The 26,247-nt window shown below is 35.2% G+C and overlaps 1 protein-coding gene across 2 annotated transcripts in view; it reads right to left on the reverse strand.

Annotated features, from left to right (window-relative positions):
* Window positions 1-26,247, reverse strand: part of ATG10 (autophagy related 10) — a 291,694-nt gene that overhangs the window by 72,326 nt on the left and 193,121 nt on the right. For both annotated transcript variants that reach the window (XM_079145561.1, XM_079145562.1), the window contains 2 exons: window positions 23,486-23,624; window positions 6,270-6,367 (listed from right to left, as the gene is read on the reverse strand). In XM_079145561.1, the coding sequence (XP_079001687.1) occupies window positions 6,270-6,367; window positions 23,486-23,624 (237 nt within the window). The remainder of the gene's footprint in view (window positions 1-6,269; window positions 6,368-23,485; window positions 23,625-26,247) is intronic.

The following is a 26,247-nucleotide window of genomic DNA, read 5'->3' on the forward strand; positions in this document are numbered from 1 at the left end:
GCAGTGTTGAAGTGCCACCTTTAAGAGGTGGGACCTAATGGAAGGTGATTAGGTCACTGGAGGTGATGTCCTCAGGAGGGATTAATGTAGTTCTCAAGGGACCCCAGTTAGTTCCCTTGAGAGTAAACTAAAAATAACAAAGCTGCTCCTTGAATCCTTCTGGCTTCCAGTCTGGCCATATGATCTATTATGCATGCGGACATTACCCTTCCTGTATACAACCAGAGGTCCCCTAACCAGAGGCTGAACAGATGGAACTGCACAATCTTGGACTTTTGGCCTCTAAAACTGTGACTCAAATAAGCTTCTTTAAATAAATAAAGTACCCAGGTTCATATATTTACTTCTGGCAACACAAAATAGACAAATACAGAGTTCATGAAGGCAAATATGTCCAAGACCAAAAAAAGTCTGGATAAGGTTCTGGTAAATACAAAACTGATGAAAGGGGAAGGTAAGACAGGGGAAGAGAGAGAAGCAGCACAGAGCTGAAATAGAGACCTTGAGGTAGATGCACTGGCTAAAGATCAAGGGGTTAAGGTCAATTCAAGAGTAAAAGGCAAGAATGGGTCAAATCCTAAATTTGTCCTAGTTTAATCATAAATGGTTGAAAAAATACCACTGAAATAACTGGGAATAACTGGGAAATAATGATAATAATATCACTGAAATAACTGGGAAATAATAATTCTGATTATGAAAATTATATAATATATTGATTGCTTATTATGTCCGAGATTATGTTCAAATTGTTTTTTTATCTATTGAGTCATTTATTCTTTCCTCCAACTCTGCAGACGCCACCATCATCTCTAATGGAAAATTCTTCATAATTTACCAAAGGTCATGCAACCTAAGTGCTGATCCTCAGGGTCAAATCCATTCTGTCTGTCTCCAGCAAACACAGAAAGTCTCTACCATTTCTCAAAGTCATCAAAGATAAATATGGGATTTTTTTTTTGTTGTTGTTGTTGTTGTTGTTTTTTTGCGGTGCTGGGGATCGAGCCCAGGGCTTTGTGCTTGCAAGGCAAGCACTCTACCTACCGAGCTATCTCCCCAGCCGAATAAATATGTTTTCAACATGACTCAAGAGCCAGCTTAAAAGAGACTATCACTTATCAAATGAGGCAAACTGAACATCAGTAAAGATAATCACTACAATGATCTGAAATGTGTAAAACATTAATATCAATGAGTTCATAAAGATTTATATTTTAAAAATTCTCAGTCACCTCCGGAGGTGGCTAGAGAACCAATTCATTATCTGGAAAGCTAGAGCATAAAGTGAAAGAATCAAGCATTCATGTTTCCTTTCTTCTACAAAGCATACCTCAGGTAACAAAGCTGATGGGAGAAACTTTGTCATTACAGAAGTGGTCCAACTAATACATAATGAATGAGAGGATTAAAACATTCTTTCATTAATGAGTGTAGACAATAATCATCAATGACTGCTAACATCACCAAAATAAAGAGCAATAAGAGATTATGTGCTTCCTTATTGGCATAGCCAGAAATACCTACAAAGTATTCTTGTCAAAACAACAACAAACAACAAAAACCGAACCTGAAATTTGATCCAGTTTTAAGATTTGACTACCAGTTTATAGTACATGTAGAGAGGACCATACTAAACATCACACAGACATAATTAGAAAACAAAATCCAGTCTGCAAAACACAAAAGGGTAAGCAACCTTCAAAAAAAAAAAAAAAAAAATTATCAGGAAGAGATGGAGAAATAAGAATTTACAAAGATTTGAAAAGTCACAAGAGATATTAACCATTTAAATGTGTAGACCTTATTTGGATCTAAATTCAAACAAACTGTAAAAAATATATAAACTAGGGAAATTTAAACAATAATTACTTAATGATATTAAGAAATTATCTACAATTTTAATATTGATTGTGATGATAGAACTTCACTTGGATCTTTTCAGATTTCTTTTTATAAATTAAAAATTTTTTTGAGTTAACTGAAAATTCATATTCAATTGAAAGAAATGACAAAGAGATCCCTTATAACCGCCAATGATAACAACTTGCATAATTATAGTACCTTACAACAACCAAGATACTGACAGTGATTCAGTGAATACATTTCCATTACCATAGAATCCCTATTTATCTTTTTTTTGTGGGGGGTGGAGGCCCTGGGGATTGAACTCAGGGCCACTTGACCACTGACCCACATCCCCAGCCCTATGTTGTATTTTATTTAGACAGGGTCTCACTGAGTTGCTCAGCGCCTCTTTTGTTGAGGCTGGCTTTTAACTTGTTATCCTCCTGCTCAGCCTACCCAGCCTCTGGGATTAGCGGTTTACACCACCTCGCATGGCCCATTACATCTTTTAAAGCCACACCCCTCTCTAGAAACCACGAATTTGTTCTCAGGTCTTTGATTTTGTCATTTTGATTTTGTCATGTAGAAATGGAATAATACACTATGTAACCTCTTAGGATTCCCTTTTTGCACTCAGCATAATTCTCTGGAGATTCATATAGGTTGTTGAGTGTATCAATAATTGTTTTCTTTGAATTGCTGAGTAGTACTCTATGATAAGGATGTACTATAGTTTGTTCAAACATCCATTCACTGAAAGACACCTGGGTTGTTTCCATTTGGGGCTACTGTAAATTGAACTGTTATAAACATTCATGTAAAGCCCTTACCTTACTTAAATGTTTATGAATGAACTAAAATTTTATGTCTAGAATTTCCTTAAAAAAATAATTCCAGACTGGGGGAGACATCAAAAGAATGTAGTTCAGTGGTAGAGTGGGCTCAGCATGTGTGAGGCCCTGGATTCAACCCCTAGCTGCAAGGTAAATAAATAAATAAGATCATCATGAACTTCTTATCTCTATGTTTGTATGTTAAAATTTTTCCAAAATTAATGTTTTCAAAAAGAAGAATAAATTACTTATTTGACTACTACACACTCACATAAACACACACTTTTGTTGAAACAAAATTGAAGGCATGCCCTTTTTTTATCTTGAGACTTAGCCCATTTTAAGATCACAGGAATTCTTTGCCTAAACCATGGAATTCACACCTTCCAGTAATCATTACTGTAACAGTCCCTCTCTCTCGAGGCAAATCCAATCTGTTAGCTTTCTTTTGAAAGTTCTTCATAGGACTACAGGGTTGAGATAATAGGTAGTCCATAAGGTTGGACAAAGGCAGGTGAGTAATCATCATAATCAAATGTATGAGATTCATGAGTGGCTTGTCTTCAAAAGAGAGGGTTCATGTCTGACATGAGCAGGCCCTTATCATCAAGACAAATGCCGAGAGAACAGAAGTGTGATTACTAAGGATGAAGAGCAACAAACTATATGAGCACAATCAGGCCTGAAAATGAAGTAAAATGCATTTTACATTGTACAAAGGCTGCTTTTGTTTTTAAGTCATTTTAGAGGACAGGATATCATTATCATGTTCAGTCTGCAAGCTAATGCTTCTTTAGTATAATTCTGCAAACGATAATATTCAGCACCACCAATATTCTATCAGCTTATTTCCCCCTAGGGCTATACCATACCCTCCCTTTCAGTCCCACTGAGGACACCTTGTTTTTCTTCACATGAGGTCTTAAACAAATGAAGTCCCAGTATCCCAAAGAACTCAGGCAAAGAAAAAGACATAATACTATCCTATTAACCAACAGGTATTAAAAACCAAGACCTTCAAAGGAAATATATAGGATGACTTTCAAATGCCAAATAGTGCAACCAAAAAGCTACCAATAAGTTCCCTGGACATGTACTATGTTGAGCAACTCCAGAACTTAAAGTTTTTGTTTTTTTTTTTTTAATTACAAGTGGTATACCTGTCCACACATCAAACTCCAATAAGACAAATTCTAAATGTTCATCTAAATTTTAGAATTGGGTTGTAATTTGGTTATATTGACTATTCCTCCTATTAAGTGAGACCCAGCCTTGACAGAAATAGTAATGCCTGGGGAATTATATTGGCCAAATTATATCGTTATGCTGCGTGCATGTACAGATATGAAACAACAAATTCCACGATCATGTACAAATATAATGCATCAATAAAAAAAATGTGGGGAAAAAGAAATAGTAATGCTAACTTGCATACACATATACACATCTTCAAAACTGAAGGTATTCCGTTTTTACTTGTACTACAAATAGGAAAAAAATTATCCATTCAAATGTTTATAAACTAAATTACATTAGTCAATTCTATTGTTTTATTTGGTTAGTTTAACATCTCAAGGATTCTATCAATTTAGAGAAATCTACTAGCAACATCAGATGAGGAAACTAAGGAAATAGAGTTGAATTCAAAATCTTGTTCCTGTGTCATGATTCAGAACAGAGGCATGTAGAATTAAAATGCAAAAGTACATAGGCCACCAGGAATTGCACTGTAGACTGGCATTGAGGAGATTAATAATAGGGCTGCTAGTGAGAGGAAAAAGAAAAGGAAATTGGTCTCAGGAGCACACTGAAAACAGAAATTGGGAAGGAGCTGAGAAAAAGGTGCTAAAGTTAAATTACATATGTATTTTGGATATTCTCTTCCTCTATTTTTTGTCATCTTCCTTGACTCTTACATCCAAATATTTCCTGGGTCCTGTGGATTCTGACTCTACAGTATAGATTTTTGGACAGTACGTGGTCACTGAAAAAAAAACAGGAAGTTGAAACTCTCAGCACTCACCTTGACATACTTCAAGGTTAATGTAAAATCGTTTGCATAAAGTGAGATGTCCTTGCCAAAAATCTTTAGGGCTGCTTTGCTCATATATCACATTATCATTCTTCATAGCAACCACATATGCCTGTTCTACAGAACTTGGATTTCAGAGGGAATCATTTTTGTGAGCTTCAGTAGTTCCAGAGAGAGAGAAGCATATGAGAGAATAGGTAGGAAATAGAGCATAGAGGGAAAGGATTAAACCTGTAAGAATTCCAAGAACAAACTGCACAAAATGGGTACAGAGAAATGAATAGCCATGTTTGGCAGAAGCTGTGTAGAGTGGAGGAAGAGAAAAAAAACTTAAAGGGCAGGAGAGAACCAGTGAGTGACAGCCACTGAAGCCCAGGCAAGGCATTTAAACTACATCCCCCAAAGGCCCCTGAAATGCTGCTGCAGGTTTGAGTATGGGTGAGACATTAACAAGAATAGTTAAGAAGATGTGACAAATGGTAAGAACTAGAGAGAAAAGGAGCAGAAAATCAGAGTAAAAGCCTTTACTAATCAGTCCAGGTGAGGTCACAGGGCTTAATCTATGAGGGTGATAGTGGGAGGGAAAGGAAAAGATTTAACCTAATGGGCAGTGAGAAAGATACTTAAAGCTAGTTTTGTCCTCAATTAAAACCTGGAGAATGGCCACTTGCAGCCATTACTGAAAACTACTCATGAGATGCTAAGGATTCTTAACATTGATTGGGAGGTAAACTGCCATTACTATGATCAAATACATAAGAGGGCATGAAATTCTAATGGCTCATAAAGTCACTTTTAAAGGAAGCTTTCATTAAGTTTAACAGAGTCTTAGAAAAAATAGATGTTTGATTTAAGTAAAAATAATTTTTAAGAAGACCATGATTGGTTGCAAGGTGATGAGTATTTTTAAATTTCTAAAATAATTACTGCTGATTTTATCAAGGCAGTAATAATGACTTACATGATTGACAGATCTATTTTCTCTACTCTTGCAAATCTACTTTATATATCTCCTTTTGCAGATCTATTTGTCTACTTTTGCAAATCACTATTGTCAATCTATTATTAATCAAAAGTTCACTTTCTTCGCAAATGCACCTATGAGTAAAATTGTGAAAGATGGACAACTCAAGTTAAAGCACCTATTTCTCAGTGTATGTGTCAACTTAGTTTCTATTTTTGTACACTGTTGTTGGGCACTTACTATATGATAAGTACCTTGCTTATGGTGAATGTACAATGAAAAATTAAACATAAAAACAAATATAGCTTGGACATAAATGAGCTCACAAAATAGTAGAAAAGACATCTAAAGACTTCTAAATATGTAATTCAAAACTGTGATAAGAAGTATGAAGGAAAATTGTAGGGTGTTATGAAATCTTATAATAGGGAGTCTAAACCAAGTCTGGGGAGGTGCTTTTAAGGAAACTGTTCTTGAACTGAAGTCAGTTTGGATATGGAAGAGTAAAATAGGGAAAGGAGTGGGTGAGAGAACTAAATGAAAAGATGAATAGAGGGAAACAATTACATACAATAAAATGAAAATATTCTCTAACCTGTTGGGTAATAGTGTCCCATGGTCCCTGTAGCAGTCTCGTCTGATAGCACTCGTGGACTCCTTCCCATATGTCCTTCAGTGCTAAGGGTCTCCCATCTGTGAAGGTGAATGGTAAGACTGTTAGTGATCCACATGACACAGTGGTGTTTGGTGTTGATCTAAAAGTACTAGAAGTATACCAAGACTTTTTAAAAAATCTTTACTAGGGTTCACCTTACTTGCATATCAAAAACATCCTGTATGAATTACTATTTTCTGCCTGAGGAACATTATAATATTCAAACTTATATCCTTTGTATCTGCCTAGCAGTTAAATTTTCTGCCCATTCATTGCCTCTAGGAATTTTATGAAAAAAAAAAAAAAAAAAAAAAAAGCCAAATGTGTTTTAGAGAGAAATGATAGGTACAAGCATAGGCAAAGGACCAGGTAAACAGGCTCCCATATTCACAAGGGCTCACTAAGAATCTCTGAAACCTTGATACTTCCTCTATTCATGAAAACAAAGACACAGTACTAATTCTTTCACTCTCCTGTTGATGACGTGCAATATCCATGCCACTCAGCTGGATATCATGGAGAACAGGGAGAAAGAAAACACATACTTTCTCCAAGTAAGGAACCTACCATCTACCAGGGAAACTACAGCAAACATATTGATAATTTAAAATACTAGGGAGAAGAGAGGTAGCTGCCAGAGGAAAACTTTAGTTCTTGGAGCGTCCAGAAGATGGAGACATTAGCACCTAGTGCTTGTGGGTGGAAATAAAGTCTGTCGGGGAATGAGAAGGGGGTTGGCCTGAAGAGATTGGTAAAAAGCTCTAGTGAACAATAATCCTCCTTTTAGTTCTTTAAGTGGTTTCACTTATCCATCTATATTCAGTAACAACCCAAATAATATATTTTTATGAAGACCACTATAACACTTTTATTATATGGAAGATAAGTAAAGAGGAAAAATAGATACTGTTATGGTTTAGGTATTAGGTGTTCCCCAAAAGCTCATGTGTGAAACAATGCAAGAGGAGGTTGAGAGCCTTAATCCAATCAGTGAATTAATCCCCTGATAGAGATTGACTGTGGAAACAATGCAGGCAGGGTGTGACTGGTGGAGGTGGGTCACGGGGGGGGGGGGGGGGGGGGGGGGGGGGTGCCTTTGGAGTATGTGTTTTGTATCTGGTGAGTGGAGTCTCTTTCTCTCTGCTGTCTCATCATTATGTGAGCTGCTTCCCTCAGCCACACTCTTCTGCCATGATGTTTAGCCTCAACTTGAGCCCCGAGGAATGGAACCAGCAGCCTATGGACTGAGATCTCTGAAACTATGAGCCCCCAAATAAACTTTTCCTCCTCTAAAATTGTTTTTGTCAGGTCTTTTAGTCACAGCAGTGAAAAAGCTGAATAAAACATATACCTAAGTTCAAAAATGGAGAAAGAAGGAGTTATGTAGAAACTTTCAAAACACATACTGCTAAAAGAAGGGATCTAGATGCTAGAACTTAGTACTACTTGGCCCATTCAGAGCTATCAAGTTCTTGAGGCTTGCAGAAGTGCACATTATTACTTAAAAAGAATTCCTTACATACTGAATCATTAGATCCAAAGTAGTGCTTGGTCATCAAGTCGTACAAAACATGGGGAAATAATCTATCCCAAATATCCAAAAAACTAAAAAGCTTCATGGTATTCAGATTTAGAGAGTATAAATAAAATGGTAGGGTGTCAGAGAAATTCACTACATTTGGAGTTCAGGCTAAGTTTAAACACTCATATTTGTATTACTCCCTGTGAGACCGCATGTTAGTTTTTAAATTTACCTGTAAAATGAAGATAATTTTTTTTCAAATTTTTACATTACATTAGTGAGTGTACCCAGGACTATGTTGGATGCACAATAAATATTAGGTATCTCCTCCTAGCCCCAACTCCACTGTGCCAGCAATTCTCAAAGCTCAGAGATTCATTTCTGGACTGTTATTTCTTAGAATGTTCCTAAGTTCCTATGCCTTGCACATTGTCTTTGATATAGTAATATACTAATACCATAAGTAAGGCATTTCTCATGTTTGACCTGAAAAGTTGAACTTTTCCTCAACCTTTATTTTCAATAAATAGCAATAGAATATTTTGATACATTTTCAATAAGTATCTTCATCTTGGCATTTATCTGACGGCAGGAGACCATTATCTTGTGATAAATAGTTTTATTCCATTGACATTTCCATGTCTGTAAAATGAACAAGATTTATTCATCCAATTAACATTTGAATGTCATGTTTAGCTACAAGTTAAAAACAAGCTGCCTTCAGTATCTGTGTTATATTGTTTTCTGAACACATTTACAGAGTAGGGCCAAATTCTGCTCTTAAGATAAGCAGTACACATCTTCAAATTATGCACATGTACGTGTGTGTGTGTGTGTGTGTGTGTGTGTGTATGTGTGTGTGAGCTGATGATGGAAGAGGAAAATATGATCTTAGATACTACAGTGTCAAATAGTTAACTAAATAATCTAATAACAAAAAGATGACACGCTTTTTAAAATAATTTTTACATGTCAAAGTTAGAGGAACTCAAATAGTGGAATAATAAAAGGTCAGAGCTGGTATAACTACTAATTTTATAAACAAGGCAACCAAGGCCTTGGGAAACACAAATCTGCAGAATTATGCTATCAGTTCATGACTGAGCCAAAGTCAGCATCCAGGTTTCAGGACTCTCAATCTAGTGCTCTTCCTGCTATGCCATGCTGCCTCTCAGGGCAGAGATATGCTTTTTAAATATTTATTGAAAAACAACAAATGAAAGAATGCCTTTCTTAATGTTATTTCCTCTAAGAAAAAGCTTTGCAGACCTAGAGAAGAACGTTTGGTTTAATATCTGGTAATCGGTAATGATTTTACTTCTATTCCTTAGAATATTTCAGTCAGTATATGAAGTACAAGATTTGGATGTTACCACTGTCAAAACACTGCGTACTCTGCTAGAAACATTTGTATGAAATACAGTAATAAGTGCAGAGACCCAGAACAAATGTGATAGACTTTTCATCATATTTGATACTAGAATTGAGAGTATGTGCCCTAAGTTTTCAGACAACACCAAATCTAGAGGGGGAAAAAACGAACTCCTTAGAATACAGGAACTAACAAATGATCTAGTCATCCTAGAGTAACAAAAAGTTAAAAATAAGTTCAAAACATAAAAACAATGTATTTTACTTATATCACAAAAATGCATATCATTAAAATGATTAAGAATTTCTATGGTTTTAACTTTGCTAGTTTTCTAAAAGGCAATACCACATTAATAGTATTTCAACTCTTTCAATATCATTTGATAAAAACACAATGACTAATAGAAATGTATTTCTCTTGTCCTTGATTTTAACTTAATTCCAAAAATTACAGTATGGGGGCTTGGGGGTACCCCTGAATGGTACAGCATGTGCTTAGCATGCACAAAACCCTGGGGTTAATCCCCACCATTCCCAAAAATTATATGAAGAAAAATATTATTTTAATAATGAAAAAATAACCACGACCTACCCCTACCTTGATACCTGATCATGCCTTTTCTTATTCTCCACACAGTGCTGCTAAACCAGAAAATCAGGAGCCACTCTACATTCCTCTTTCTCAACCTCATGTCGTATAATGAAAAATAGGGTCTGTTACTATATTCTAAATTTCTCTGGAATCTGCTCTCCATTGCATTCCCGCTGCACCAGAGTTCTAGTTCAAGACTCCAACAATAGCCTTTGTCACTCCAACAGTCTCCAGAGCTTGGTTCCTGCCCTCTTGGTTTCAAACATAAATACCATGTGACTGCTCTGGTGAACACCATTCCTTAGTTTCACTTTTCCCATGGTATAAACTCCAAGCATTTAGGTAACCTGGCCTCTGTTGCTGTCTCTGCCATTTTTAGGCAAGGTGGAGATTCCATTCCACCACTTGCTCACACAAACCAGTCAATCCTATTGCTTTTCTCACAGCAAGTATCACTCTCCGAAATCACCTTTCTTGTTTATTCCCTTATCTTCCCCTGACTTTCCCAAATAGCATGCAAGTTCTATGAAGGCAGATCTTGATTATTGTAGTTCCTGCATATATCCACCACTTGAATCAGGGTCTGGCACAGAGTAAGTGGGCAATAAAGATTGACTAAATTGATTAAATCAGTGGTATAGATGCAGGTTTGTGTACATTTTCATATACAGTACTGTGGCATAAACATTTCCCACAAAAAGTAATAATTATGATTTTTATGGGCAATGTGATATTGAACTAAGATAATACACCGTAATTCACTTACGTATTTCTCTGCTCTTGATCACTTATTACCAGCTTTGAAATGGTACCTGGCACAAAGAAGTCACGAAGTAAGCCAAAGCAATTTTTCTTCTTTTCAATTATTTTCTTTTGATAAATTCGCTAGAATGGAATTACTAAGTCAAAGTGAAAAATAACTTTTAATTCAAGACAGAAGAACTAGTATCTCGCCACATCAAGATTCTCCCTGGTGTAATGAGATAAGGAGTTAATTTTAGAAACAGATATTTATATAATTTGGCACCTAATATATGCCAAGCATTTATTCTGACTAATCCTTTGAGATACATTGATACATTGGGAAGCAAAACAATGTTTTTTGTGCATTCTTGCTGGGGGTATAGTGTGACAATAAACAATGACTATTAAGTGAGTGAACTGTGAAGCATGTTAAGAGTGTGGTGTGGACTATGGTAAAAAGAAAAAGGAGAGTAGAGCAGGGAGTGCTGGCCAGGGGTGGGTTTGTGATTTTAGATCTTACTGAGAAGGTGACTTTGCACAAACACTGGGATGCATTAGCTCTGCAGATTCCTGACAGAGAAGGAAGAGTGAAAAGGGGAGAGCAAGGCTACCACAAAATAGGGTCAGGGAATCCCTTGCAGGGCACTTAAAGACATCAATTTTTTTTTTTTTTTTTTTTTTAAGAAATGGCTGTATGTAATTCACATACGTACAATTCACCAATTTAAAGTGTACAACTCAATGGTAAGTCTCAGAGTTATGTAACCATCACCTCAATCAATTTTAGGACATTTCATCATCTGAAAAGAGAACCCAAACTCATTTGCAGTCATCCTCATAATGCCTCCACCTGTCTGGTTCTAGGAAACCACTAATTTACTTTCTGTTGGAATAGAATTGATGGGTCCTAAGGCAACTCTGTTTAGCCTTTTGAGGAACTGCCAGACTGCTTCATAAAATGGTTTCACTCTTTAACATTCATCAGCAGTACATGTGGGTTCTTACTTTGCTACATTCTTTCCAAAAATTGATATTGCTTTGTTTTTTCATTACAGTCAGCCTATTAGGTGTTAAATGGTAACTCATTGTGATTTTTGATTTGCATTTTCCCTTACAATATGTAAACACTGAGCATACTTTCATGGCACTATGTTCTTTGGATATATTTCCATTCATATTCATTGCTGTTTTTAAATTGGGTTATTTGTCTTACTATTAAGGCATAAGAGTTTTTTATGTATTCTACATAAAAGTCCCTTATCAGATATATTTACTCACAAGTATTTTCTCCATTTCTGTGGGATTTCATTTCACTTTGTTAGTGTCTTTTGAGGCACAAAAATTTTAATTTTGATGAAATTCAACTTGTCTATTTTTAATTTTTGTTTGCTTGTGCATTTGATGCTATTTCTAATACATATCTCGACAATACAAGATTGAGAAGATTTACTCCTGTATTTTGTTCTAAAAGGATGCTGGCTTTTGAAACAAGGAGACATTGCAGGGTTTTCAGCAGAGGTGAGGCATCACCTGACTTAAATTTGATAAGGTCCTTCAAGCATTTGTATTGAATGAAACAGAAAGGTTCATTCATCTTTCTTGAATACATCATTGTATGATATTATTTGATTGCTCTTTATACATTATTTGGAAGTCTCCTCCACCTACAACTCAGACATCATGTGGGCAGGAACCTTGACATTTGGTTCCCTGCTCTATTCCTAGCACCCAGATCAGCGTGTGCAATGCTGGAACTGTAAGATAATACAAAATGAGTAAGAGGACTGGTACCACAGCAAGCCACAGAAATGAACATGCCCAAGTTATGAGGATACAGAAGTCAGGAGTAAACAGTGGAAACTGGCTTGCAGAGAGGAGTGTGGCTATAGAGAGAAAAGCAGCCACAAGTGTCCAAGAAAGCATCTGCCTCTGCAGAGTCCCTGGATGCACTCCCAAAGAAGCCTTTTTCTTCATGTTAACCCAGTTTTCAGAACCAACTAGAAAAAAGTTGGTAACACAATGGAGTATGAGATATGAAGGCTGTTCTGACTGGGACAATTCTGACAGTTATGACTTCCTTGACTAGACTCTCCAGGTTGTGGTAACCAATTTCCCAAATCCAACTCTCTTAGGAAAAATAAGGAAGGTCAATAAGCGATTATAATGCCTTGTCAAATACATGCTCCTTTTAGGCCTATAACTTGAATAGTTCTCAAGGGCTGCTGCAAAGTCTCTTCAGTGCCTCCTGAGACTCTTCTGTTTGGCACACCTGCCAGAGCATGGTGGGACTGAAAGGAACAGAATTTAAATGCTTAAAACAAACATATCAGGACTTAAATATTTATAAGACTACTGTTCTTCAAAATAGTCACCTAGGGAGGTTAACTGACTATTCAACAAATATTTATTCCAACAATGCTGTAAAGCTGTCAGTGGAACTGTTCCTTTGGAAGTGACTTCAGAGCCAGGCACAGAACTAATTATTTTGTAGTCACAAATAGGTTTCAATAATAATTTTTAAAAGTATACCCATTGTATTCCCAATATTTGCTCCAAGTGATTTTTCTATCTCAAAACAAATTCCCCTTTAATGGATAACTATCTGCTGACTTTTAGTCATAAGGATTAGAAATTTCAAAATCTATAATTTCCAGAATGTGTTGAGTTGTAGCCCTGTGATTTGGGAAAAGTCTGTAATTTTCTTTTCCTCTGCTTTATGAATCTCTCCAGTTTCCAATGACCATTTACACTATAAAAAAAATCTGGGTAAATACAGTTTTTTTCTCTTTGACAATAATGACTTAAAGGAGTATAATGTGGGTTCTCTTCTCCTCAGCCTTCATCATTGGTTTGTCTAGTCATAATTCACACCTTCATGATCAAAGGTAGATAAAAGTTAGCACAAAGATTATTTTTACCTAATCAGCAATATTTTCAAGACCCTGACATATACTACTGACTCCTTAAACATATTCAAATGATTGTAATTCTAATTATTTCAAAAACAAAATGAAAACTTCAGAAATCCCATTAAAACACTTTGCCAAATATGCAATGAACCACATCACAGAAAATAAATTTAAATGGAATAGAAACTTGAAGTATTTTATATATACTTATCTAGTGATGAAAACTGAAGAACAAAAAAAATAACCAAAAATTAAAATATGGCCATTAAAATACTTGGTTAAGTGCATAAAACACATTATTATGTACCTACATGGTCAGTTCAAAGTATCTCCAATTAGAAGCCATAATCCATCTTAAGAAGGACTATTTTTTCTATCTGCCCTCAGTCAGAGAAAACACAAATATACTTAATCAACAACCACCCAGTTTCAAACACAAGATACTCAGTAGCACCAATTTTAACATGTTTAATTAATGAGAAGTCTCATTAATTATCACATCGAGGCTGAGAAGCTCAGTAAAATCCCTCAACTACTTGAAAAATTGAAGTATAAAACAAAATAATTTCAGTGGAAATCCACAAAGTGAATATAGTAAATTGAGGTCATATATTTAACAAGTGTTTGTTGAATGCCTACTATATGCTGTTTACCTGGAACAATAATACATATTTAAGCTAAAGCAATGCTCTTTCAGCAAGTTAAAATGTCAATGACAAAGAGGAAGAGACATCGAGCAAAAAATGGAATCGAATAATTAAAAAGCACAATCTTTAGCAACTGCCAGTAGCATTTAATTTAACATTTTCATATAAAATCTCTCAATTGAATAATAACCTACATGTCAAGTAATCTATATATTACTCAAAATGTGCAGCTTCCTAAATTAAATTTCTCAGGGCTATTAGTTTTCATGAATCCAATAATAGCATGAGATATTTCACTAACACTACCTAACTTTAGTGCAAGCACACTGAAGTTACCTTTATCCTTCTTGTGCCTGGTTTCACTAAAAATTTTTAACTCCTAAAATGAAGCTTAGAATGAATATAAATTATTCATAGTAAGTTTAAGAATAATGTCCTGGATGTGGTCACTGGAAATAAAAAGGAAAGAGTGTATTTTTCATAATGAAATATGCCATTATTCAACAGATTGTCTTCAACAGAGCCTTGAAGGATATAAAAATTCATGTCATACTCCACAATGAGGCAGAGAGGATGCTCCACCAAAGGAGAAAATTTATTTTTGCTTCAGTGAGAAAATTATATTGTGATATGAAATGAGTGTAATTGTTCATGTACATTCATATCAGCTACTATACTGGCTAATTCTGTAATTTTTATTTATCTCTACAAGTATTTTAATACTTTGTATATTTATTCATCTCAGGAAATCTAAGTCAAAATTCCAAAAGTACACATTATGGCAACTTCTTTTTACTTATGTACTATATCAATTACTTAACTTATGTGTTTCTTAAATTTCACTTAATTACTTGAATGAGTGTCATGCAGTGAAAAATAGGCTAAAGATTTTGAGTCCCAACTCCATAGTTTTCTATAACAAATCATTTAACCTCTCTGAGCACTCGGTTTTTGTGTTAGGCATGAAGACAAAAACAGTTCCTGACCTTCAATGTTATTATAAGGATCAAGATACAAAATGCAGCTGACAGGACTGAAAGCTGGCAGTGCTAGCTATCATAATATTAGTGACAATCCTAGAATTCTATGAAATAGGTATTATTGTTGTCTCAAATTTGTTTTCACTTGATAAAAGGCAGTAAACAGAAAATTTCAATACCTTATGCAAGGTCATATAAATGGTAAGTAGCAGAGTTAGAGATCAAAACCATGCCTTTCTAGCTCCAAACCCTGCATTTTTCACCACTACACCTATGTGTCTGTACACAGGAACACTTCGTAAACTGTAAAGTGATGCACACATTAGTTGTGCCTTTTCTGTTACTACTAATAATGGTCTCCATCAATCTGGCTAACTTAGGAGTATCTAGAATTTTGCCTTCCTGATTTTCTTCCTAGACCTGTACTGCCTTCCTCCTCCCCCATCATTGCATAGACAAATCCCAAGGCCTTTCTTGGTTTGTTGTTTGTTTGGTTGGTTTTTGTTGTCATTGTTGTTTTATACCTGGGATGAGCCACATCCCCAGTCCTTTATATATATGTATATATAGTGGTGGGAAAATATATATATATATATATATATATATTTTTTTTTTTTTTTTAATTTAGACACAGGGTCTCACTGAGTTGCTTAGGGCCTCACTAAGTGGCTAAGGCTGAACTCATGATCCTCCTGCCCCAGCCTCCCAAACTGCTGAGATTACAGACATGCTCCATGGCACCTGGCTTAGCCAAGGCCTTTCTTGATCACTCCAGTTCAAGGTCATCTCAGCCCTCTGAGTCTTGGTGTCACTTTTTACCACTCTTATGGCCCCTAATATACTGTACTTATTACAGCAAATTTCAGACCTGTCTTACTTCCTTCAGTACACCGTTAGCTCTTTGAGGGCATCAACCATCTCTGACAGCTTTTATTCATCTTTGCATTCCAGAAACATCTTCATGCCTTGTGTGTAAATATTTTCAAATATATGGAGAGATATGAAAGTACATTATTTCTAGAACAAGTAGTACAATTCTTATTAGGAATAAAGAATGAATAAACATGATTTCAAAATTCATTGATTCGATGTTTTGCATTTACATTAAAAACCTCATACTTAATGTAAATCCATAGCATTAAGCAGATGCAGATAAGATATAGTGGATATCTGATTTCTCACTATCCAAATGTAATTCCAAACTGAGAGAGAAATTCCAAAATGAGGTAAATCAGAGTTCCATTTCCCACCACTAAAGCCAAGGGGAGGTAGATATTCTCTCACTTTACCATTCTACTATCTTCACTTGTCTCTGTGATCTATCTCCAAGTTCTTTTCTGCTTTTCATGATCAGGTTCAATTATTTGCAACCAAGTGTACTTAGCTAATACAGCATAAATAGATGGTTTAAAAGTCTTGCTTGGTAATTATTTTAAAAATTATCAACCCAAATGTTTTAATATATTTGTGTAGTAATTTTGAGCGGAAAAATAAATGTAAGATGGTTTCTAATTGCATAAGAAATTTTTACATTTTACTTTTTATGTATGTCTTATTTTTTATGAGGCACATTCAACAGCACATAAAGAAGCAATTAATATAGGTCATTTTAAACTGTCTCTATACTATGTTAAGGAATTCATAATAATGCAAGTGATGCTATAATCTCTCATTTAAATTAAGTTAACTACTTAACCTAGTAGAGGTACATATAAGACCTTCTTGAGGAATTGCTGAATCAGAAAATGTCCTAAGGGAAACAACATTGAGTCCACAAGATAACTCAGACATCAACCCTGAGATGCCACTATTGATCAGGGGCTCTGAGGACTCAAAGATCCAACGCTTATCTACAACATTAGGTCTGTTGGTTCTAAAACACAGGATCCTCATTTTCCATCCTGTCCAAAGTATTCCAAGGTTTTTATCTCAATCTCTCAGTTTGGTATCTCAGTTCTCAGCAGTTTGGACTCTTGGCTTCCCTCAAACCTTGGTATCCCAGAACCAATAACTGGACCTATTACTCCTATACCAGTACTCAGACTGTCTTTATTTCACACCAAACTTGGTTGACCCCTTGCCATGAAGAATGCAAATGCAACCTCTACCTTTTCAACATGGTACCTAATGTAGAGACTCTAACTGCTCTGAAGACTTAAAGCATGGAGAAAAGCAATAAGCTAGAAAAAAGTGGGGCTGTGGTTTTTTTCAGCTTATTTTAAAGACAGATAAATTTTGTGTTGTGTACACAGTAGGCACTCATGCATGTTTCAATGGATGTTTCAAATAGGGTTCATTTTGCCAAGAGTAAAAGCAAAGAGATGTCCCTTCCATATGGAAGCACAAACAATCACCTATATAGGAAAGCTAAAATATATTCTCTTACAGGCAAGAAAATAAGTTTACTTACCTTTTATTTCCTTTTTCAGGCATTTGGGTCCATTTAAAATCTGTTCCTTTTTGTATACATGGTGTTTTGTACTAACATGGGTTAGAATAAACCTTTGGTTAATTTTGTCTCCACCGTTTTTAACATTTCTTTTGCACTTTAGTACATTATTAAACCAAGGTTTGATTTTTTTCAGTGTGATTCTATTCCTATCATGTTCTAACTCAGTATCCTACTCTACTCTAATTCCCAATAATGTTTCCAACATGTACAAGGTTCAACAAATTATCCTCATTAAATTTTCTCTATTATTTGGACATTTCAGTTTGAATTTATTTATATTAGTTAAATAATTTTTCATTATTTTTCTTAATAACTTTCAATGTTTGCTCTTCAAATCTCATTTAAATCCCCAGAATCTCTTTTTAATCCACCAAAATTCATATTCTAGGTCATTATTATGACTTTGGCTACATTTATTAACTGTTTACATAAATATAAATGTAAAATAAATATATGAACTAGCTTTCTTTCTTTCTTTTCCTTCTTTTTTTTTTCTTTTTGCAGTACTGAAGCTTAAACCCAGAGTCTCACATTATGATAAGCAAACACTTCACCACTGAGCTGTAGCCCCAGCCCAAATATGAACTTTCTTAAAGATCCTTTAAAACCAAATGAGATTCTAAATTAAATTATCTGTCAAATTCTTTTCTGCTCTTTGTAATTAATAAACTGAACCACAGTCCTTACCTCTCCAATCTACTTTTTTCTTCTTATTCAATAACCTGTCTTAATTCCCACTATATTGTGAAATTTTCCCTGAAAATATGAAATATGTTCTTTCCAGTTAATTTTCTTTAAGAGGCTATTATTTTAAAATTTAATAATGCTTACACTGGTTGCAGTGGCACACATGTGTAATCTCAGAGACTGGGAAGACTAAAGCGGGAGAATTGCGAATTCAAGGTCTGCTTCAGCAACTTATCGAGACTATAAGCAACTTAATGAGACCCTGTCTCAAAATAAAAAATAAAAAGGGCTGGGGGGTGTATTTCAGTGGTTAAGCACCTCTGGGCTAAATCCCCAGTACAAAAAAAATTAATAATGCTAATGATAATAAGAAAGCACAAATTCATTTTCCTCAAATTTTATTCTTCTCTTTCATTTATTCCTTACTCATAATTTCTAAGAATTTCCCTCATTTAGTCCAATTCATTTCTGCTCATTATCTTTCACATTTTTTCATATGCTCCAACCCTTCAATTATCTCTAATCCACAATTTGACCTCTACATATATTTTCAACCATTTCTTCCACAATTCATCTTAAGGGAACTCCTAGTCCAAACAGCTCTCTCAGTGTTCCCAAAATATGTCATGTTCTCTCCAGGTCCAACAATTCAGCACTCACCCTTCTCCCCTTCTACAATACTTTCTCATCCTCTTCAGCAAAGCTAACCTGTTATCAGCACTTTAAAGCTGTTGGACAGAGCTATGGATGCTTTACTTTTATTCTTCAACTTCTCCTAATCCCCAAGTTTCTAGTCTTCCTATCAATCTCTGTGCATTTCATGATTCAAAGTACAAACAACTAACTCTCTTTCTCTATGGGATGGCTTCCACACCATTTGAATTCCAAACTTTGCACTATTCTCTCTTTTTCCTATTCTTTAAATTGGTTTGGTTCATACTGCCTTTAAGAAGGAATTATTCTTTAGCTATTTCTTTCACCCTGTTTCTCCATGAGCATCCTAAAACAAGCAAACAGATCTTCCACATGAAGTACCTGGTAACATTTTTAATTCTATACCCTGACTTCCTGGGCCTATAGTAAACAGGCATTCAGTTGCTGAATGTAAGAAGTGTTTCCTTCTCTATTCACAAGCAGCTTTTCTGACTAATTAAAGAAATGTGTCAAAACAGCTCCCAAGAAGAACCCATATGTCAGCCAAAGAATTAAATATTTTGAAAATCAGAAGAACCACTTAGTCCATTTCTCAATAGAGATTGAGAACAAAGAAATGGAGACAGGGAAGAAATAAACCAGAATTGAAATGGAAATAAATTTAGAATTCTCTCATTATAATGTAAAGAAAAAATATTTAAGCCTAGGACTCTCATTAAGACATTATGTATATACCTATTATTTTATTTTTATGTGGTGCTAAGGATCGAACGCAGTGTCCCATATGTGCTAGGCAAGTGCTCTACCACTGTGCTACAACCCTAGCCCCTGCCATCAACTTCTGATAGAATCCAAGCTCCAAAGGGAAAATGGGACTTAAAAGGTCAAAGATTGATAAGAATGATGAGGAATGGATAGAGGCTTTGGCAAAATACTAATAATTCCTTCATACATTGTGTTTCAAAAACAGTTGAGTGCTGCAGCATACACCTGTTATCCCAGCAACTCAGCAGGCTGAGGCAGGATTGCAAATTTGAGCACAGCCTCAGAAACTTAAGAAGGCCCTAAGCACTTAGTAAGAACTCATCTCAAAATAGCAAATAAAAAGGAATGGGGATATACTTCAGTGGTAGAACACCCCTGGGTTCAATCCTTAGTCCTAAAACAAAAAACAGAAGGGCAGTTAGCTCTCACTCATTGCTGGATAGAAAATTAAATTAATTGTGTTCCACCATTTCTTCCAAACCTACAAAGACAAAAGTTGTTAGAGAAAAACAATACTGGGAAGGGCTTCTATCTTCTCTTAAATACATGCTATTATCTTGGGAACTGAGCTCCTATGGGCCCATGTAGTAGAAATGAGAGGCATACAGAAGAATGCCATTTGAACTTGACTGTATACCTTCAAGATTCAAATGAAAATATGTGTTTAAAGAGCAGAATGGCCTCTTAGCTGGGTCGTATGTCCACATTTGAATCCTTAGAATGTTCCATTTTACTTAGTCCACTACTGGTATAGTATCTGAGAAGTACCAAACTAAACAGTAAGGATATATAGAAGTTTTGAGTCCTGGGTCTCCTTGGAAAATAGTGTTCCTTCCTCCTTCATAGCAGCTGAAGAAGGCACCATCACAACATTTTAACTCTTTGGCTATACACAGATATGGTTAGAAATTCCTCATTATTGGTTCACTCAACAAATATTTATTGATGCTATACCATATTTGATATTGCAGGTATCAAAATGGTTAAGGCAGTGTTTATAAAACATTAAGTATCGAACACATGGACAGCCATAAACACAGCTTCTCATTTTGTAGGTACTCAATATCAATTTCCTTCAGTACTCTTTTTTACCTTAAAGTCTCACCTTGTAGCTCACCATCTTATAGGGTTCAAAGAAGTAAATAATTCAGTTATAGTGCAACTTGCAATATGATAGAATATACAGTATGAAATGATAAGCCAAGACATGGAAGTGACAAGGGTAGGTGGCATGTTAGTTGAGTCTGGGCAGTAACTGGCCTGGTAGATAGTGGATTATATATAAGAATAAGAAGAACTCACAATTCAATAAGTTCACATTTCAAGAAGCAGAATAAAGATTTCTTCTGAAACCTAAGTCAGTTAATAAAAGAAAGAATAATGCCAGTTCAAATGGAAACTACTACTTGGTTTGCTTCTCCTATAGAAAGAAAAGATAAAGGAAGAAAATTCAGAGCAAAGAAGATAAATTAATTTTTACTAATAAAGACAAACAAAATTCTAAGTATCAAAATCAAGGCTAAGTGAACTATTTTTGAAGCAACAACAACGACAAAAAAAAGACCTCTGGGCAAGAAATTTTACAATAATCCCTTTTCTAGGTCGGAACTCTCTTAGAATGAGACAAAGAAAAATCTGGACCTGGAATAAGAGGAAGACATTAGGAATCCATTCACCACACTGTCAGAGATTTGTTTAACAAACAAATGAGGAACCAGGGTAATCAGATATCAAAGGAAAAGGAAATGGACTGAGAATAAATGAAAAATTATGACTCCAGAGTAAAGGGTGATACATTTTTAGAATACCCATGAGTTTTAGTTAGGAGGAAAAGAAAAAATAAATTATTAGGATATGCTAAAGAAAAGAACCATTTTCATGTTTCTCTATAAGACAGCACTTCAGTATGCTTTGCAAAAATTAAATTTGATATTTTAATGTATCTAAGCAAGTAAGAATGCATTCTGGACCAAAATGGAATTTTAAAATTCTTACCACTCATTCTGTACAAAACAGAATTAGAGGTGGGAGAAATATATCCATGCAAAATATATGACTTGTTTTGGTTTTCTCTTATTAAATATAAATGAAGGGCATCTTTAAAGTATATAAACAGAATCCAAGAATGCTAGTTGTACATGCTTGTATGTTTTAAGAAACAGAAAACCATAATGAAGAAAGGATTTGAGGAAATACACTAATGTCATTAAAATATAATTGGACTTGCAGGAACAATTACTGTGCTGTACTGTAAGGGGAGCTGTTGGCACATAAGAGCAAAGCACACATATGAGCTCATCCACCAGCCTCAGCAAGACCCACTTCCAGCTAGAAGCAGTCATGTTTCAACACCTCCGATTCCCTAATGCTGACAAGCTAAACAACTTGTTTTGTCTCTGGGAGCTCTTCTCTGGTGATTAACTACTTATGGTGAATACTAATTATAAGAAAGTACAGTATCGAAAAAGTAGTGCCCTATTTCCTCTACCTGCAGCCTCAACTTGTCTTTGAATCTAAAAGGTGCAAGGTAGGGCCACTGCAAACCAGATCCAAGAAAGACATTCCCCTTCACTCCCACCCAAGTAATAAATATATCTTCTGCTTTGGGTAAAGCACAGTTCACTGACAAGAAATCTCTTTAACCTCTGGGCTACAAACCAAATATAATTACAATAAAGTGAGTGTTTTAAAGGCTGCTAATAATCATACAGATAAATCTGCAACAAGAGTTTGTGAATTAGTGAACTATCAGTGTCCTCAATTCCCCATGTCCCATGTTGAAAATTTACCCCAAATTGTCAGTTCTTAGGAACTGCACCTCAGATTAAAATCTTCTCACCAGGGAGTCTATAAGAATTTGTTCTTGTGTTTTAAATCCTAAGTGCTTGTTAAACCGCCAGCACTGCAAAATTAGAGACCATTAAACAATATAAGGCAGCAAGTGATTAAATCTACCAAATACACATTCAAAGCAGCTTAAGCTACTTTTTAATTAAAAATAAAATATCATTGGCTAAATTCAGATGTCTTTGCTACCCAGAAAAAGTTAGAAGGCTGTTCAAAATGCAAAATGCTACTGATAAGTCCATACATAAAAGGAGAAATAGGGTAGCGGGCGGGCTGGACAGGGAGCTTTGTGTGATCCCGGAGTCACATGGCAGGATGTCCCAGTGTTGACCTGGTTCAGGCAGTGGACATTAAGAGGGAGTCTCAGTTGTACTGCAGGGTAAGGACTCCATGTGACTGCTGATTAAGTAAGCTTTATTAGCAAAGGCCCCCAAGGAGACAGTGTGTTCTACCTTCTTGGCAGGGGAATAGGTTGAGTAACAGCATCACAGGAAGCTAAGGCATTGGAGATGTATAGATGGCCAAAGGAAATGTTCATGCTATTTTTAAATATGGCTTAAGCTAATTGATAAACATTTCTTGAAATAACCACTAGCTTTTGGGGAAGGATAGGGGCTTTTGAGTTAATGGGATCACTTGAGATTGAAAGACAATCTTACTGTAAAGTTAGAAGTAAATAAACCTTGTAGCTTTAAGTTGTTCCTACTTGTTTAAAGTAAAGAAAAAGGGCCAGGGGGCTTAGTCAACTTCAGGCAGGAGGCCAAGAATCTGAAGATCAGACTTACGGCTGGGATGATATCATTCACTCTGAAGTCTTGATTCTCTTTCTAAAGCATGAGAAATTTTACTGGTAAAACCTTACCTCACCCACAGTTTTCTTATTTTTAACTCTATTTTTTTCTCTCAAGAATGATTTTCCACAAATATGCATTCTGCCTTATATGTAAATGTTATGAGTTTACATTTAGATTCAGAAATGGTCTTACCTAAAAAGCTTGCCCTAAAGTAAAGTACAGGCACTTGGTAGCTACTGGAATATAAGACATGATATTCATATTTAATCACTTCGGATGCCATTGCAGTCTGGGTCACTTCAAAATCATCCAAGGGTACCTCTAAAACCTCCTGAAAAAAAGCAAAAACAAAACAAAATGAGTTGGTCAGAAAATAAAAAGTTCTAACATGGAAAGGGTAAGATGGGATTTTATTCTTAATAAATATAGGACTATGAGGTAAGGAAAAGGGAGTTACCCATATTAATGTTTAACATTTGAGTCCTGGATAAATAGTAAAACCAGAAAACATTAGCAGTAAGTAATTCCAGATTGTTTTGGGGAGACAAAGCAGCTCTGGGTAAAGAAACAGGAAGGGGAAAAAAGATCTTTTGCAACAGCAACTCTAAAAATCTTTACTGTACAATTTTAGAAACAAGATGATAGCTATACAAGCTACCTTTTTCCCTACCTGTGAAAGTTAAAAACATCCTAACAATTGAATGAGAGGCTGTGAAATGTCCCTAAAGATTCTATTGTACTTGCCAAAAGATGATTCATTGTGTGCTGAACAATTCCCAGTTCCATTTTGAATAAGAAAGTTATTTTGCAAGAGGTTGAGTTTGTTAGGTATATTTCAAATCCTGAGATGATTCTGTTTTCTTCATTATTGTGCTATATTTGGTATAGTTCCACAATAAATCTTGATTTATAATAGAGTAAATGGCAAACATTAATGTCAAGTTAAGCAGGGTTTTATAAGTAGAATAGTCATTTCACTTCTCACCTAATTATTCTTATTGGTTGGTTTTTAAAAAATGCATGCTGGTTTCTTATGAATGTATCCTGAGCCAGGCACTCTGGGGCCAGTAGTCCCAGCTACTCTGAAGATGAGGCAGGAGGATCACTTGAGCCCAGGAGTTTGAGACTAGTCTGGGCAACATAACTAGACTCCATCTGAAAACAACAGCAACAACAAAAGGTATCTAAATGTTTAGAAGCAATTAATTGGGCTCTTTGAATCAGAGTCTGATTCTATCCACAGGCACTTATTTATATGGGCTAAAGAATTTCCTTCGAAATTACTTTAGAAGAAGGAATGAAACAGGTGAGTTTGGCTCATTTCTACTTCTCATTAAAGCAGTAACAGCAACAGTGAACAATCACAAAGAACTATAGGAAAGATTTCAAACTTTATCAGTATAAAATAAGGCTGCCTGTGAAGATAAGTCCACCCAGGACTGCTTTCCAGATCTGTGTCTCCTTTACTAATTCCCCACTCATAGTCAGTTCAATGTGGAGATATTACAATGGATTAATCACAACAGGAGATATTTACAAAATATTTTTCACTAAACCCCAGTAAACACTATCAATTAAATACAATGATTTAAATAACCAGAGATATATCACTAAAATAAAATCCCAGACACAGATTAATAAGCGTCAAGAAAGTTTTTGTTTGTTGCTTGTTTTTAATTTTCATTAGATATAAGTATCTAGATCTTCTTTTACAATTCTTTTAATCCAAATTCCTTCTTTTTATTCAACAACTGGGTTATTTAGCACTTATAACTTCTTTTTAAACATTATGAGAGAATTATATCTTCATGTTTTGTTTTGGATCCTGAATGTCCCCTAAAAGCTATGCATTAAAGACTTGTTTACCAGCCTGTAGCTCCATTGTGAGATGGTAGAAACCTTAGGTGGTGGGACCTAGTGGAAGAAAGTTAGGTCAATGGAGGCATACCCTTCAATGGGATATTAGGACACCAGTCCATTCCTTTCCACTACCATCCTTCTAGGTCACTACAACATGAGCATTTTCCTCTGCCACACACTCCTTAACACGATATTCTGCCTTGCCACAAGACCAAAGTCACGGAAACATGGACTGAAACATCTGAAACTATAAGCCAGAATAATTCTTTCCTCCTTACAAGTTGCTTTTCTCAGGCATTTTGTCATAGAATTGGAAAGCTGACTAATACACGTTTCAAACACTGCATTACACAAATATAAAAAATAAAAAGTGACATTCCCTTCATCCCAGCAAGCACCTCTCTACCTCAAGTTTGTAACCATTTCTAATAAGCTCATGTTCGTTCTTCTAGACATTTTTAGTTTGGAACACACAAACACATATGCACATATACACACCTTCTTCACCCTCCACTCTCCAGTTAAACCATGCTATATGGATATTCTGCTTCCATGTCAGTGCTGTAGACTTATGCCTTCTCTATATTCCACTGTGTGACTGTGTCATGATTATTCTTGTTTTTTCTTCACATTTCCATATTGCTAGATATTTTATGTTGACTATGTACTTTTCTTCTATTACAAATAATGCTGCAATGAATATCCTAGTTTATATATCCTCATATACCTTTATTATTCTATGGTACACATGCTTCTAAAGGCAAAATCATTGTATCAAAGAGTATGTGTAGTTTAAATTTCAAGACATACTGCCAATCTGTCCTCAGACAATGGCTGTATTAATTTATATCATTAAAAAATATGTCCAAGAATGCTCTTTTCCCCATTGCAATTAATACTGAATGTTAATATGACACAATGAATCCCACTATTTTGTATCATTATAATGCACTAATAAAAAATTATAAAAATCAAAAATATCAAAATAATATTAGATATTATTTGTTTTTAATTTTTGTTTACTTGATGAATTTTTACATGTCAAGCTTTTGTTTTAATTTCTAATTTTCTGATTATCAGTGAAGGTGAACATC

This window comes from Sciurus vulgaris (assembly GCF_902686455.1).
Source record: "Sciurus vulgaris genome assembly, chromosome: 6".
In the NCBI taxonomy this organism is placed as follows: domain Eukaryota; kingdom Metazoa; phylum Chordata; class Mammalia; order Rodentia; family Sciuridae; genus Sciurus; species Sciurus vulgaris.